Here is a 16,170-nt window from a genome sequence, read left to right on the forward strand (position 1 = left end):
TAAAAAAGATGTGTCTTCCATCTTTGTATACCTATCCCTTCCCCAAGGACTGCATACACTCAGAGGTCTAAATATAAATTCTGACCCAAACCATAAAAAATACCTTAACAACATTCACTATCATCCTAAAAGATTGTTCAGCAAAATGTCAACCCCCAATTTCTATTCATGTTAGATAACAAAATACAAAGAATGAGAAATTTAACCTCATCTCTCAAAAGATTTATTAATTTTCAATTATCTGCGCTAACACAGAGGAGCATTCAGTAAGACAAATCAGAGGACAAAGTAAAACACATGTACACATTTTATTTTCTTGTTTGACATTGTTGAGGATCTTCCTAATTATGCATAGATTAATATTAAAAGAAGTTTTATTCTCTGAATACAAACCAGGTAGATGATGTACGTGTCATGTTCACTGAAAGAAACAGGGTTGGGTGGCAGCATTAAGGAAGTGTTCTTAAATAGGCAGGAGGGAAAAGTCAAGACAACGGTATTTCAAGAAGAAACCCTGTAGAATGTCCACTTTGTACTTACGGACATTTGTTTGTACCCTCATGACTTACATCACACTCTACCTCCTATTCCAGGTCTTTCCTGTTTCCATCTCTGTCTGTCTCACCCGCGAGTCTGCATAAGTTCCTTACGGCCAGGAACCACACCATGTCACTAGTGTGTCCCCTACAGCGGCTACTAATAAAGTGATTGCCAAATTGCCTCTAAAATGTTACTTTCTACATAATTAACACTTGAAAAACTCATATGAAATCTTATCAAGAGAAAAATTCTAGATATGGTTAGTATCAGAGGTTCTAAATATATAATTCGAACTGACGCCAAAGTTAACATCAATCAACTCAAAGCACCTCAATGTGCCAACAAGAGTTTCAGTGAGTCAGCCCTCCATAATTTATCTGTTATATTCGAGTGTGTGTATATATGCTTAGTTGCATTTTGATAAGAAACATAAAAGCTGACAGCCCCACTGAATTTACAAATGTACAGCAGAAAGTGTATTTGACAAAGTAAGATGGGGAGACCTAGGTTTTGATCAGTTTTCATTTACCAGGTATTCGACCTTGGGTAAGTTTCTGAGGAGCAGAGATCTCAAATTTCTTTATCTTCAGAGAACATACCATGTGGCATTATTCAAAGTTGTAAAATTCAGAAAAGGTTAAGTGGTTTACTGTGCTTGAAAAAACTGTAAAACGTTCTGCATTCCAATGTTGACTGTATATTTTGGAAGGTTTTAGGAGTTCCTTCTAAAATATAGGGAGGCCTTGTTATTTTTGTTCATTGAACTTTCTCCCTTAATCATTGTTTTGCTTTGCCTCTAATCTTAATGTCCTTCCTTTTTGTATAAAATATCCACAATAATAGTAACAATACTATTACAATACTTTACCTTCAATAATACTAACGATAGGAATTGCGCAGAATAAGGGCTTTGGGATGCAGGAAGTTAGGTAGCTACTGAGTACCAGGATGACTAAGTGACAATGGAATAATTTTCTGGGTGAATTAACCTATTTAACTACTTATTTTAACAACTCCAATCCACTCAGATCAGTTCAACAAACATTTATTTATCACCTACCGTGTATGAGAGGCACTGAGGAAACCAAAATAAATTAAGACACTGTACAAATTTACAATGTAGTGGGTAAAGTACACATAGACAATTTTCACCTATCCTGAGGCAGATTAACTGGATTTCAGATTAACCCGAGTGAGGACTGATTGCTGTTTCAGGACAGGGACTAGGTAAAAACTGATTAGGTCTGATTTCCCATCATTCCTGTCCGGGTAAAGGGAGGCTAATCAGCAGGGGTCTCACTCCCACTTCTCAATAACAAAAATGCTCCTAGGTAATCAAGAGCTAACTGTAGTTTTGTTTTGTTTTGACTCTGATTTTAGTTTATGTCTAATGTCTGCTAGCAATCTCCTCAGTTTACTAAGTTTATGATACTTTTACTTACACTTCTTATTCTAGTTTTCAAACAACTCTTTTCCCCTTAACTAATAAACAAATGTGAAAGAAGAGACTAAGGTGAGCAGAGATGTGTAAATAAGTTGGCTGATGTAGCTAAACAGGAAAAAGCAAACTTACTGTAGCCCTCTAACTATGTCTGCTTTAGAAATGGGAGAATAGCGTTCACAGACAGTGGCAGAAAAAAGTGAAAGTAAGGTTAGCTGGGAAGTAAGATTTTATTAATTTATTTACCTATTTGGGTCAGTATTTTGACTATCAAACATGTATTAATAGGTTTCGAAGAAAAAGACTACGTATATTTCTTTAGAAAAGTAGAAATTACATTTTACTTTCTTAACAGCTAAATACATAGGAAAAAACACAAAGAGAATACAGCAAAATATTAACAATGATTATCTTTGTAGGATAGAATTGTAACTTTGCCCTTTATTTGCTGATTTTAAGTACTACTAAAAAAATATGTGAAAAAATAGTAAATATAAATGATTTAAAGCAGAGAAAGCTCCTCTTTATTAATCCCTCACTTGCCGTCAGCTAAAATGCCACTGTAGTCTACAGATAACCTATTTGGTCCATATTTTTTACTCTGCATTTATACATACATACATACACACACACACACACACACACACACAGAGATGTGGCAGATCGACTTTTAAACACACGAATGGGATCATACAATAGATACTGTTCTGTGACATATTTTTCCCCCTTCCATTTGGAGAGCTTCACACATAGTGAAAATGTACCATAATTTATCTATCCCTTTTTGATAAACATTTAGGGTTTTCTCCCTTTTTTCATCATTGCAAACACTCCTGCTATTAAAAGACATATACAATAACTAAATGCTTAATATTTTCTATAATGAACACATATTTTCATAATATTTGAGGAAGTTTTAAACTTTTAAAATATTAAAAAACTCACTTACTTTGAATTGGAAATAAATGTTTCAAGATAGATGTGTTTGATAGCGCCCATTTTACTGCTGCCAGCACCATGGTGAATCAAGATGCTTATCAGGTGGTATGAGAAAAAATGATTTGAAGGGAAACTGCTTTTAAAATTTGCTTCTGGGCATACCTATTTTCATCCCTGCATAAAAAATAAAAATAAAAATCAGTGCTACCTACGGTAAATTAAAGTGACACGATATATTGATCACTACAAGAACACGATAGGAATCACTACCTAGAACCACAGTCTCCTAATGCAAAACTTTTAAGCAACCTTCCATTTCTATGCAATATGACAATGAGCAACATCATCAAAATATAAAATCAGAAACCCCAGAACTACGTCCATTACAATTTCTCTTAAGCGGAAACTTCTCAGCACCTGGTGTGGTTCTTCCCACTTACAGAGTGCTTAGCAAATGCGTCATTACTCTTAGAAACACTCACACATGCTACACAGAGCATCTGCCTTCATAATGCTAATGTGTCTGTCTGTGTACAACGCCCTAGGTACCACACACAAGATCTTAGTATTACATCTCTTAAAGTAGTATTCAGTTTCTGATTAAATGAAATATTAAACAAGAAGGCCTACCCTTGGCCTATTAAATACTGATTTAAACAAACACACACATTAACACACTGAAGTCCCAAATATAATTCACCACCTTACATATGTATAAGGTTCTTAACTTTCAAAGGTGTTTTCATTACCATTTTATTTCACTCTCATATTAATCATATGAGATATCTTTGATTCATGAAGACACTGAAGTACAAAGCTTAAATGACCAGCTTCCAAGAACGTTAAGTCAGTCACTTACAAACTGGGAAACATTGGGCAAGTCATTAACTAAATGACCCCCGGTTTCTTCCATGGTAAATGGGGAAAACAACCACAATCTCCATGGCTGTTGTGAATAAGAGACCTATAAGCATTGCTGCATCCCTTGTTTTTAGTTGGCCTGGATGATTATTAGTTCCCTTACCCCATATTAATAAAATGGAATTAGGCCAAGGACCTCACTATCTTGCTTGCTAGACTAAACTACGCAGGTTGATTCCTTTCACTGTCAATAAACTACGATCCCTAATTTCATAGTGTGCTTTTTATAATTTACAACCCACTTTCCTATACATTATGTGCTTTCTCACAAGTCTGCGAAGAAGTCATCTTCATTTTATACGTTAAGAGCAGAGGCTCCGAGAGGTCAAACGACGTACGTGCCCACTATACCACTGCTTAGTGAACGGCAAGGGTGGTACGCAAACCCTTGTCTCCCGAGCACCAACCGAGGAACAAAACATCTTGGGGGGACTTAGGTCCCCCTCTGCGCGGGACAAGCACACCCAGCAGGGGAGATGGTTATGAGACGGAGAGAGAGAGAGAGAGAGAGAGAGAGAGAGACGAGACAGAGACAGAGAGACAGAGAGAGACAGAGACAGAGAGACAGAGAGAGAGAGAGAGAGAGAGAGAGAGACAGAGAAATTCTGAGGGCCCGGAATTCAACCCCGAAGCAAAAACGGCAGAGGGCCTCGGAGGGCCCGAAGTTTGAGGAACGGGCTACCAAGAGCACGGGGACTAGCACCCAGCGGCAGATCCGAAAGACCTCGACCTGGGGAGGTCCCCCGAGCGGTTGCCCGAAGCACGAGGGGAGGCCCACAGGAAGCGCGCGGCCAAACGTCGGTCCTTCTGCGGGACGGACCGAGTCTAGTGACGCCAGAGGCTTTATTCTGGCGCGAACGACAGGTAGGAGACCTCGACAACTGCCGATAAACCTTCTGGGCCTGCCCAGCTTAGCTTCTAGGGACTCCCCAACCCAAGGCGGGAAGGGTAACGGTTACCTTGACAGCTGCTCACCGTGAGCCTGCCATCTTGCCTGAAGCCGGGTCCTGCAAGACCCGATGATACGCGCCTCCCTGGCGTGCGGGGCACTCTGGGAAATGTAGTCTTGCTGGAAAGAGCCTCGGGTGCCGCTGGAGGACGAAGACGCGAACTACGTGCTCACACGTTCGGTTGCTGCAGCTTCCCTGCAACTTTACCCATGTCGCCCCCCAAAGCAAAATCACTGCCCCACGCACACATCCTTAGAAAGTAACAAGCACTATTTTAAAGAAAATGTTATACTAATAATTAAAGTAACTGGAGATCCCTTCTTGGTGGATGAGTTAAGGTTTCCCAGGGGAAGAGGCATTCAGAGAAGCACTGAAAATTGGTGGGGTTGGCTGTGATGTTTGAAATGGGGAAGTGGGGAGGGCCTCCAATCCGAAAACCCAGCACTATGTTCTGAGAACTGTGCTGGCTATTCAGTATGGGAGAAAGAAAATGTGCAGAATCCTGAACTTTGCCTTTTATCTTGGGGGGAGAAAAGGCCCCTGAGCCCCTGCACTTTCTGTTTTCACTGCCAACAGTGCTTTTCTCTCACTTTTTATGACCATGGCCTTACTTTCCACATGTCTGGCTCAGTCATCATCTCAAAGAGGACCACACCATTAAAATAGCCTCACTCACCCTTATCCCATTGTCCTCTTTTATTTTTCTTCATAAAATTTACCCTTATATGACATTAGTTGTTTCCTCGTTTAATGTCTGTTTCATGCCAGAATGCAAGCTCCATGAAGGCAGGGACAAGTATATATCTTGTTCTATACTGTGTACAAAACCAGCATCGACAACTATGCTTGGCCTCACTATAGGCCTCCAGTATTTGTTAAATGAATGAAACAATTAATTAACACTGCAAATATCCAAGATAGTAGATGATCGACTGCTAAACTAGCAGTTTAACCTGAATGTTACCTTTCCCCCACGATTTGCAAAGTTGTGTATTAATGTACATTTTTCTGAAAATGATTCATAGCTTTTATCATTTATTTAAGGGGGTTGACAAACCCCTCAAAAAGTTAAGGGCCATAGTGCTGAAGTGATTAATGTTAAAAATAAGTGAACATAATTTCACAATAAAGAAAAATAAATGTGTGTCGCTGTGGTGTCTCTCCTCATTTCCCACAGAATATCAGGCTCATTCTGCTGTTAATCTTTGCTCCTGTGGAAGCACACACTGAGGGCCCCTCTGTCCTTTCTAATCTCATCCATCCTTCAAAGCCACCCTCTAATGTCTTTCTGGACTATGCTGTAGAAGAGGCAGAGAGCAGAAGCAGATTTTAATGATCAACTGAACTTGTCAAATATTCACTGTGCAAAGTGAAAGAGGGATGAATCAAAGATGACTCCAGAAGACATGTCTTGATGGCTGTGACCACAGTAGGGATGACTGACTGACAGGGAGGCTCACTTAGTGGTGCCAGGAAAGGTTCACAAAGCTGAGACCTGGAAAGAAACCAACCACAATTATGGGAAAGAGAGTAGAGACAGCTCTAGGCTGAGGGAACAACTTAGAAGTCCAAAGGGGGTGGAAATATGCTGGAGTATGGTGTGGAGGAAAGTTGCAGGAGATGTAGTAAGAACCAGGTCACGTTGGGCTTTGTAGGCCGTGGTGGTGATAGGATGGAAGTAGGACACAGGCCATGTGAGTAGACGTTATTCTAGATGCAGTAGACGGTCACTGAAGGGTTCAACACAAAAGAAGCGACATGATATATGTTTTTAAGGGATAACTCTGGCTGCCCTGTGAGGAGTGGAAAAATTGCAAGCCAATCTAATGAGGCTGTTGCTATACTGCAGTCAAGCCAAGAGATGAAGATGATAATGGGATGGAGGGTGGCAGCAGTGGAGATGGAAAGAAGGGAAGGGAGTCCAGATTGATTCTGAAAGTAGAAATGATGATCGAACTCCCTGATGGATTGGTTGGATATGGGAGTTGAGAGAAGAAAGACACTTTGGGTGATGCTTTGATGACTAGCTTGAGGGAAGAGGGAAGGAGGACCAGGTTTTCGGGGTCTGATAGGGTGGAAATGAATGATTCCATTTGAGAGTTGTTCGGTTTGAGATACCTCTGAGATATCCAAGAAGAGATGTAAAATGATGCAGGTGGTTAGACAGATGTATCTGGAGAACAGAGGTTATAGGCCAGACATAGATTTAAAGCCATGGGAATGTTAAGTATATGTAGGGGGAGAGTGCAGAAAGAAAGAAAAAGGACATAGAACCGGACCCCGGGAATTCCCACATTTAGAGGTCAGTGGAGAGAAGAGCCAGCAAGGGCCTCTGAGAAGTGGCAGAAAGAGAGGCAGCAGGAAACCTGGGAGACCATGAAGAGTAGCTAAGAGAGGCAGGTCAGGAAGTGTTTCATAACTTTAGAGTTCAGTGCCAGCAAGTTTAAAACTATAATTTCCAAAAATACAAACTTGAAGTACCAACAAATAACTATTTAAATTCATGCTAGTAAAATGATAAAACAGACAAAATTGTAGAGGTGGGAGTTGGCTTCAAATGGCTTCAGTAGAAAAGGGGATTGTGTTTTTCTTTTCTAACTTCACAGAATAAAGTCGCTGTACAAATCAGAGATCAGAGACTCTAGAGCAACCTAACTGCCAAACCATTAGGGATGATCTTTCTAAAAGCTTTTTAAATTTTTTATTACATAAAATTGGCTACTTTTGAGCACTTACCATGTGCCAGACAATGTTCTTCAGATACTTTACATGTATTGTTTTTGTCTGTTTCTTCTGTTAGCCCTAGGAGCTAGGTATAATTATTGTGACTGTCATTACACAAATGAAGTAACAGAAGCAGACTTTGAGTGACTTTGAACTTGTTATGCAAACTTTGAACAAAGTTATGCAAAGTACAAGTGGTAGAACTGTGCTTTGCACCCAGAAACTACTGCCAGTGACACGCATGAGCTTAACCATTGTGGTAAACTGGGCCATGCTCATTTCCAAATATAAAATGTAGATTGAAAAAAAAAACCTAATACAGATTTTAAAAATAAAACCCCAGAGATAATCACTGCTAACATTTGGTGTGTAACTTCTCAATTTTTGTCTCTTCTTATATCTATATTATGATAATAACTAACACTTACTGGACATACTATGTGTAATATTTTAAAGACCTGTAGCCAGTAAGTGGTGGAGCTGAGATAGGTATGGGACTCCCTGGTTCTCCTTCAATCTCCCACTCTTTCACACAAACACACTAGATTTAGGTTTTCTTTTATTCTTGTTAACATACATACATACATACATACATAAATATATACATACACATATATATACATATATATATATAGATTTGTTTAAACTGTATATATCTTTTCCCCACTTAACAATGTGTCATGAACATTTTTTCTATGAATAGCCAAAATATTGTCAGTTTCAAACCGCCAGCCTCCTAGAGCTCATCAGGACTTATTTAAATTATTAAAGATCTTTACAATATAATTTTCATTTTAAAGTTGTTTGATTATTAGGTGATTTCTTGAAACTTTAAAGTTTTAAATTTATTTATGGAGCACCTTTTAGATGTACCAGACACCAGAGCAACAGTTTCTGTTTTCATAGATAATACATCAAGAGGGAATGACAGATATTAAATACATAATTATGTAATTATTTTATTATCATTGTGCTGAGTGTGTCAGAGGAAAAGAATGCCATGGGGCATATAACTAATCTATTGGCATCTGACTAGTCTAGCGGGGTTAGGAAAGGTTCCTCTGAGCATATGAATCTAAGCAGAAATCTGAAGCCAGGGTAGAAGTTAGGAAGATGAAGAAGGCAACAGGAAACAGCCTGTGTGAGGGCTCTAAAATAGGAAATAGTATGATTCTTTCAAGAAAAAAAACCGAGGTCGATGTGACTAGAATACAGAGTGGTAGCAAAAACAATGGGGTTGGTGATGAAGGCAGATCCTTTGTATGTTTCTAAGAAATATGTCACAAACCACAGGTAACACTGAAAAAGGGCTTTCTGTGTGTCCTCTTTGCAAAAATATCTATTCATATTCTCTGCACATTTTTAAATCAGGTTATTTGGTTTTTGTTGTTGTTGAGCCATGCAGATGGCCAACAGGCACATGAAAAGATGTTCAACATTAAAATTGAGGAAACGCAAATCAAACCCACAATGAGATGTCACCTCACACCTGTTAGAATGGCTATTATCAACAAGACAAGAAATACCAACTGCTGGTGAGGATATGGAGAAAAGGGAACCCTTGGCACTGTTGGTGGGGTTGTAAATTGGTGCAGCCACTATGGAAAACAGCATGGAGAGTCCTCAAAAATTAAAAGTAGAATTACTTATGATCCAGCTATTCCACTGCTGAGTATTTATCCAAAAAACATGAAAACACTAATTCAAAGTGATATTTACACCCCTAAGTTCATCGCAGCATTACTTATAATAGCCAAAATATGGGGGAAAACCTAAGTGTCCATCAATGGATGAATGGATAAGGAAGAACTACTCAACCATAAAAAGGAATGAAATCTTGCCATTTGTGACAATATGGATGGACTTTGAGGGTATTATGCTAAATGAAATAAGTTGGATGGGGAAAGACAAATACCATATGATTTCACTCATATTTGGAAGCTGTAAAAACAAGCGAACAAAGAAAACAAACAAACTGATAGATGCAGAGAACAGACTGGTGGTTACCAGAGGAAAAGGGGGTTGAGAGATGGGCAAAATGGGTTAAGGGGATCAATTGTATGGTAATGAATGGTAACTGAGTTTTGGTGGCGGTCACTTTACAGTGTACACAAATGTCAAATTGTGATGTTGTACGCCTGAAACTTACACAATGTTATATATCAATTTTACTTCAATTTAAATAAAAGCCTTTCTAGGAGACCACATCTATTTGAAACTTACTATTTGAAACAAAAGACCCTGTTTTTCTTTTAAGCATTGAATATTCTCCTTAAAAAGTATTTGCTTTGCCTTCTTAAGATAAATCTTATGCCTTTAATCACATTGATGAATGATCCCAATGGAAACCGAGAAATTTATATTAGAAACTGCTAGTTATTACCCAATAGATATTTCTCCCTTTCCTCCATATTAATAAAACCCTTAATCTTTGACTGGGCATATGGCTGCTTTGAATTTTTAAATCCACATTTCCCAGCTTCCTTTGCAATTACAGCTGTGGTCTCATGACTAAGTGCCGACCAATGAGGTGTAAGCAAATGTGTCTTGCAGCAGCTTTGGGTCTCTTCCTTAAATACAATTGCTGTGAACTCTTTGCCCCTTTTACTTTATCCCTTACTCCACCCTTTCTCCTGAAATGTGGGTGTTATGGTCACTATCATGGAATACTAGGATGAGGGCCTTCACTTTGGAATGATGGAACAGTCAGTCAACAGGAAGGAGTCCTTTTGTGGACCAGACCTCTCAGTTCCTGGACTTCCTGCTTTTGAATTTTTACAAAAGAGAGAAGTAAACTTCTATCATATTTAAATCATTGTTGAGCCTCTTTTACTAATAGTGGAACCTAATCCTAACTGAAACGACAGAATGAAAATCATTCAAATCACAAATGATTCAAGAAAAATATACTAAAGGATTAGTACTAATTAAAATGTAAGTGCCTCAGTAATACTAAGTGCAATGCAGAGCACAAGTTATAAGCTACCTTTTCCTCAAAAGTTCTTTTATGAACGCTCCAGGTGGTTTTTACATTTATGTCTTCTCTACGCATAAAATCTTAGGCTTCCTGCATGTAGGCCCATCCTACTTCTCACCTGTGTGTCTCTTAGAGGTCCAGCATGATGGGAGGGAGGCACTACAGTACCGAGCTTAACAAGGAGATTCTGAGAATCTCTCTGCCTCAATTTGGATCTTGACTCCCTTATTTCCTAACTATGTTATTTGGGGCTATTTACTTACTTAATATTTTTGAGTCTCAGTTGATTTATTCTTTGTCAAAGAAAGAGAATATGATATTCCCTACTTTATAGAATTGCTGGGTGAATTAAATAACAGAAGGTAAGTAGAATGCTTAGCAAAGAACCTGACATGTAATAAGCATTGAATCAATCCTAGAATACTTGTACCTTGTAAGATGTCTAATAAATACTTGTATGATAAATTTCTATGAATATCTTGCCCAAGAAGATTATTTATTTCTTAGGCATTAAAATATAATCTGTTCCTTTTGCCTGTCAGGAATAATTTGATAAATGTAATTAAAAATGGGAAAAAAAACAAATTTAGTCTAAAATGGAGAGTAATGATTTCTAGCTTTAAACTGGTATGTCAGTTAGGGTCTCAGCAGAAAACAGATGACATACTCAAATTGGTATAGTTTCAGGAGGGTTTATTTACAGAGGGATTCTTTACAGAGGTGGGACTTGATCACAAGGAGTAGTAGTTGTAGTATAACCTGGGCTTAGTAACACCGGCTGTTCCTTCCAAGCCAGAAGGGACAGAGAGGGGGAGCAGGTGCTGCACCCCAGAAAGAGAGAATCCTGTAATTGGCTACTTTGGGGGGAGCAGTAATCCTCTGTTGAAGGGCATAGCCAGCCTGAGGTGACCTTGCCAGGAGCAACCCAGGGTAATAATTATTTGAACTCCCCAGACCCTGCAGGGGCTCCTCAGGGCCCAAACCTAACAGAAAACAGAGGGCAAGGAGGCCTCCCATGCAGTGTAGTTCATTCAGGTCAACTTCCTGGGCAGAGAGCAGGGTAGACAGGTAAAGAGTGGATCTGGAGCCGTGAAAGGGAGGTGTCATTAGCACGCCGTTGGTGTTGTGACTGTAAAGCCAGATTGGTGCAGAATCCAACTGGACGTCATTTGAATATAAGAAGTGTGACCTTCCCATATTGAAAGAATGTGAAAAGAATTCCTAATAGCTTCAGGGAGTAAATAGCTTTACTGACTATGTTGGTAAATCACATAGTGAAACAACCTGGGTAGGAGGTTAGAGGCTCATATGGCACTTAAGAATTAGCTAATAGGTACAGTCCGAATTCAGTGATGGGGCACTGAGACCACCCCATTTGGAGGGCCTGGGCTTGGAATTCCTATTGGCGCAGCAACCATGAAAGAGGACTCTGCTTCTCCCTCAAGGTCATGCAGCTGCTGATCTTGGGAGTCTGCACTTCCAGACCTCACTCTCACAACCAACCTAGAAGACACCCCCAAATTGCTTGTATGGATAACCCCACATGACTTGGGTGTTAGTTAATTGTTTCCTTGGGTGTAAGTGACTTTTAGCTCCACAAAAATTTGGAATTAAATGTAGAAATGATGAAGTAAATCAAACCCACCTAATACTATTATTTTCCAGTTGGGTTTGAGACTATAACACACTCATAAACATGTGTATTCTATGTTTATATTTAAGTATGTAGGCTATATTCGAGAATTTGTTCTATTAGATTTGCTTTGTGGCCTGTTAGATTAGCCTTGTGATTCTAATTTTTAAAAACTTTTTATGACAGAAAATTTCAATCACGTACAAAATTAAAAAGAATATTGTAATAAACCACCCATCACTCAGCTTCAACAATTATCAGCTCATGGCTAATTTTGTTTCATCTATATTCCCACCATGTACCTTCTCATACCTTGTTTTGAAGCAAATATCAAGTAACCTATAATGTCATCTAGAAATATCTCAGTAAGAAATGCTGAAAGATATAGTAGACTCCTTTTTTTCTAACATAACCATGATATCATTACACAACTGAAAAAAGATTTACAATGATTATTTAATATCATTAAATATCCAGTCAACACGCAACTTTCCAAATAGCTCATAAACGTCATATTCTTGATTTAGTTGACTTGTTTGCGTCAGGATCCAAATTAGATCCACACCTTTCAGTTGCTTAATATCAATTGCTTTAAGTCTCTTTAATTTAGAAGTTGTTCCTCTACTTGCCTCTCTCACTCTTTTTTCCCCCTTGCATTTATTTGCTAAAGAAACCAGTTGTTTGTCCTGTAGAGAATCCCACAATCCGGACTTTGCTGAGTACATCTTGAAGCAAAGTTTAATATGTTCCCCCCATCCCTTGTGTTTTCTGTAAATAGTGATTCCAAGTTGAACTTGTCATTAAGTAACTGATTTAAGCTTGTGATTCTATGTCAAGGGGTGTAAAAGAATTGTATTGAGTTTGGAAGCAGGATTAAATATTTAATAGAAGGCTCAGTATATTTCAATTGTTTAATTTATAAGAATTATTAGGTACTTGAGAATATTTATCTGTCAGAAAATAGAAAGACTAGAAAAGACAGTTGAATATGTTACATTTATAAGTGCGACTTAAAATGCTTAAATGTGTTTAATGTACTTTTACGAAAGGCTTTCTTAAGAATTTTATTTCAGTTGCTAGTTTCATAAAAAGAATAATAAGAATTGTAAATTGACCTTGAAAGTGTCAGGAAGAAGACTTCACTGTTCATTAAATTGAAGGTTAACCAAAAACTAATCTGTGAATAATACCCTTGTGCTGGAAAGCTGCCTCAAAGACACCAAAATACTCATATCAGTATAAAGATGTTTTTGCCCTCTTCTCTCAAAAATGACACCTGAACAACTATGAGAACAAGGGTGGAAGCCAGCAGATGCAGGCACCTGACTTAGCAGAGCAGAGGAAAGTTATGCCTGAAGGTTACACCAAGGCTCAAATAATTGGTGGCACCAAGCATTTAGGAAAAGGGAGTCAGAAAGGGGCTGAAAACTGATGGAATGTTGGAAAATCAGTATAAGGTACAATTAAACCTCACCCATGAGCCCACCCTGGCCAGAAAAGGGAATTCCAGAGGCTCTGAACTCAGGAACACATACCTGGAGAAGGGCAGGGGAGAAGTGTCCAACAGAAAACTGGTGAGGGTGTCCCCTGGCTCCCTTCTTTGCCCAGCTCCATACATGCTAGCACCTTCTGTTTTCTACGTCTGAACCACCCAGTGTCCTTCCAATGAGTTCCTTTTCTGTTTAAGTTGGTCTGATTCAATTTCTATGCCTTAAACCAGGAATCCTGAATAAAATTTCACATTTATCTTGTAATAATTTAATTAATATATGTCTGCATCCATTCTCCATGAGAGTAATTCCATGTCTGATTTGCTCATCGTTTTATCTGCGGAATCTAGTACCGTGTCTGGCACTTAGTAGGCATTCACTCCATGTTTATTGAGTAACTGAGTGAACGAAGCCTTCCCTGTATCTTATATATACTCTTCACTGTATCTTAATGTTACAATTGCAGAACTTACCACATCAAATATATTAATTTAAATGTCTGTTTCTCCTATTAGAAAGTCAGTTCAAGACATCCTACCTTGCTCATTTTTAAAACCCAGTCATACTAGGTAGAGGATGAAGGAAGGTGGAAAGAGAGAATATGTGCCAGGCATTATGTTACTGCTGGACGCACAGCAAAATGAATATGGTGCTCTCTACTTTAGACGGGTGTGCAGTGTGGTGATGGAAATAGGTGAACAAATTATTACAGTGAGCATTTGTTAGAACATAATGTGCAAGATGTTTTGTGGAGGGTGGCAAAGACTTCTGGCAGGAGGGTATGAGACCACCTGGCAGATGGAGCAGGAAACAACGCGTGAAAAGGCAACATGATGTGAGTGCAAAGGCAACAAGATGTGAAAATTATGGTGTTACAGTGTAGGTGTGATTGATCACAGGATATTCAAAGCAACATTGAGATTGTCCAGACTGTTGGTCTAAGGTTGCCTTTGGGGGGTTGAGATGGAAAGTAAGAGTAGGTTAAGAAAATGTCAAGTGGTTTCATGATTAGAAGGTAAGAGGAGTATAAGTTTTCTGACTGGTGAATTTAAAATAATGAACGGGATCTGCTCAGTCTTGTCTCTTTCTCTCCCTCCCCTTTCCTCTAAGTGAGTGGGTGACTATGCCTAAAATTGGAGAGCTGCTGGGGGGAATATTAGGAAACCCAAATTACTGAAGACTTAGAGCTGTGTTCTCCAATCAACGTTATTGGTAATGAAGGCAGTGTTTTGATCTCCACTTCTTTCACTTGGTTATAATTTCAGGAGGGGGAGGGGGGCTATTTATTGGTGAGGAAAAAGTGAAGATAGAAAACATATGAAATGGATTCATTTTAACCAAGCTGCTAAAATCATTAACATTATGAAGGTTGATGTATGAGGAAATACTATTCTTGTTTTAACTAGCCTGGGAACTTAAACTTTCTGAACTTTCCAGTCCTATGTCAATATCTGTATATGCATTTGGACATATGAGGTCAGACAGTTAAGTTCGCAAACTCATCCTAGAAAAAGTGCTACATGCCTCATTGCTGAATATCACTACGGTCACCTTCGAAGTACTCCCCTTGGGAAGCTATGCACCGACGCCAGCGCCTAGTCCACCCTTCAAAGCAATTTTGGAACTCTTTTTCTGGAATGGCCATCAGAACTCTTGTATTACCCTTGATGTCCTGAATGTCATCAAAATGTCTTCCTTTCCAATATTTCCTTTATCTTCAGGTAAAGAAAGAAGTCATTGGGGGCCAGATCAGGTGAGTAGGGAGGGTGTTCCAACACAGTTATTTGTTTACTGGCTAAAAACTCCCTCACAGACAGTGCCGTGTGAGCTGGTGCATTGTGTGATACAAGAGCCATGAATTGTTGGCGAAAAGTTCAGATTGTCTAACTTTTTCATGCCGCCTTTTCAGCACTTCCAAATAGTAAACTTGGTTAACTGTTTGTCCAGTTGGTACAAATTCATAATGATATCCCTCTGATATCAAAAAAGGTGAGCGACATTGTTGGGACAAGCTCGTGAATTTAATACATCAGACCTCATACATCAGACCTCCAGATGACCCTCTGATTACCCCCCTCACATATCCAGACCATCTGACATTCATTATTCAGACCACTGGATGTGACCAGACCTCCTGGCATTCATCGTCTAGACCACCTGGCACCATTTTCCAGACTGCCTGACAGCTGAATGGTAACCATCCTGGACCAACCCTAGGGCTAAGAATGCAGGACTGCTAATTGTCAAGAATGTACTTTTTACTATAAGTACTTTTCACTTTTCTTTCTTCTTCAGAACACTTCTGGGCTTTTGTTTAGCAACTCTAAGACCCTTGAATAAATCTTTATTGTTTGTTTGTAACCAAAACCCCCAGACATTTTTTTGAGTTCGTTCAATATTGGCCTCCTCAAACACCAACTTAAACACCAACAATCTGGAATATCTAACACTTGGACCAAGAGGATTGGAACAGGGAGGAAGAAATATATGGGTATTGGGAAAGAAGGATCTAGAAAACCAGGAACAAGAAAGTATAAGTCAAGGTCGTTATTGCA

The 16,170-nt window shown here is 39.0% G+C and overlaps 1 protein-coding gene across 15 annotated transcripts in view; it reads right to left on the reverse strand.

The window, feature by feature from the left end:
* MRPL42 (mitochondrial ribosomal protein L42) overlaps positions 1–4,923 on the reverse strand; it is a 72,587-nt gene extending 67,664 nt beyond the window's left edge. For 14 of the 15 annotated variants that reach the window (XR_012493863.1, XR_012493862.1, XR_012493861.1 and 11 more), the window contains exons 1-2: positions 4,801–4,923; positions 2,931–3,094 (exon numbers count right to left, since the gene is read on the reverse strand). Coding sequence is in view for 1 of the 15 variants with exons in the window: in XM_074325280.1 (XP_074181381.1) it covers positions 2,931–3,000 (70 nt within the window). In the remaining 14 variants the exon portion in view is untranslated. The remainder of the gene's footprint in view (positions 1–2,930; positions 3,095–4,800) is intronic. The other variant, XR_012493864.1, reaches the window with a different exon arrangement.
* Positions 4,924–16,170: the final 11,247 nt, after the last annotated feature.

The sequence above is a fragment of the Rhinolophus sinicus genome, linkage group LG02 (assembly GCF_036562045.2).
Source record: "Rhinolophus sinicus isolate RSC01 linkage group LG02, ASM3656204v1, whole genome shotgun sequence".
NCBI classification, from domain to species: Eukaryota; Metazoa; Chordata; class Mammalia; order Chiroptera; family Rhinolophidae; genus Rhinolophus; species Rhinolophus sinicus.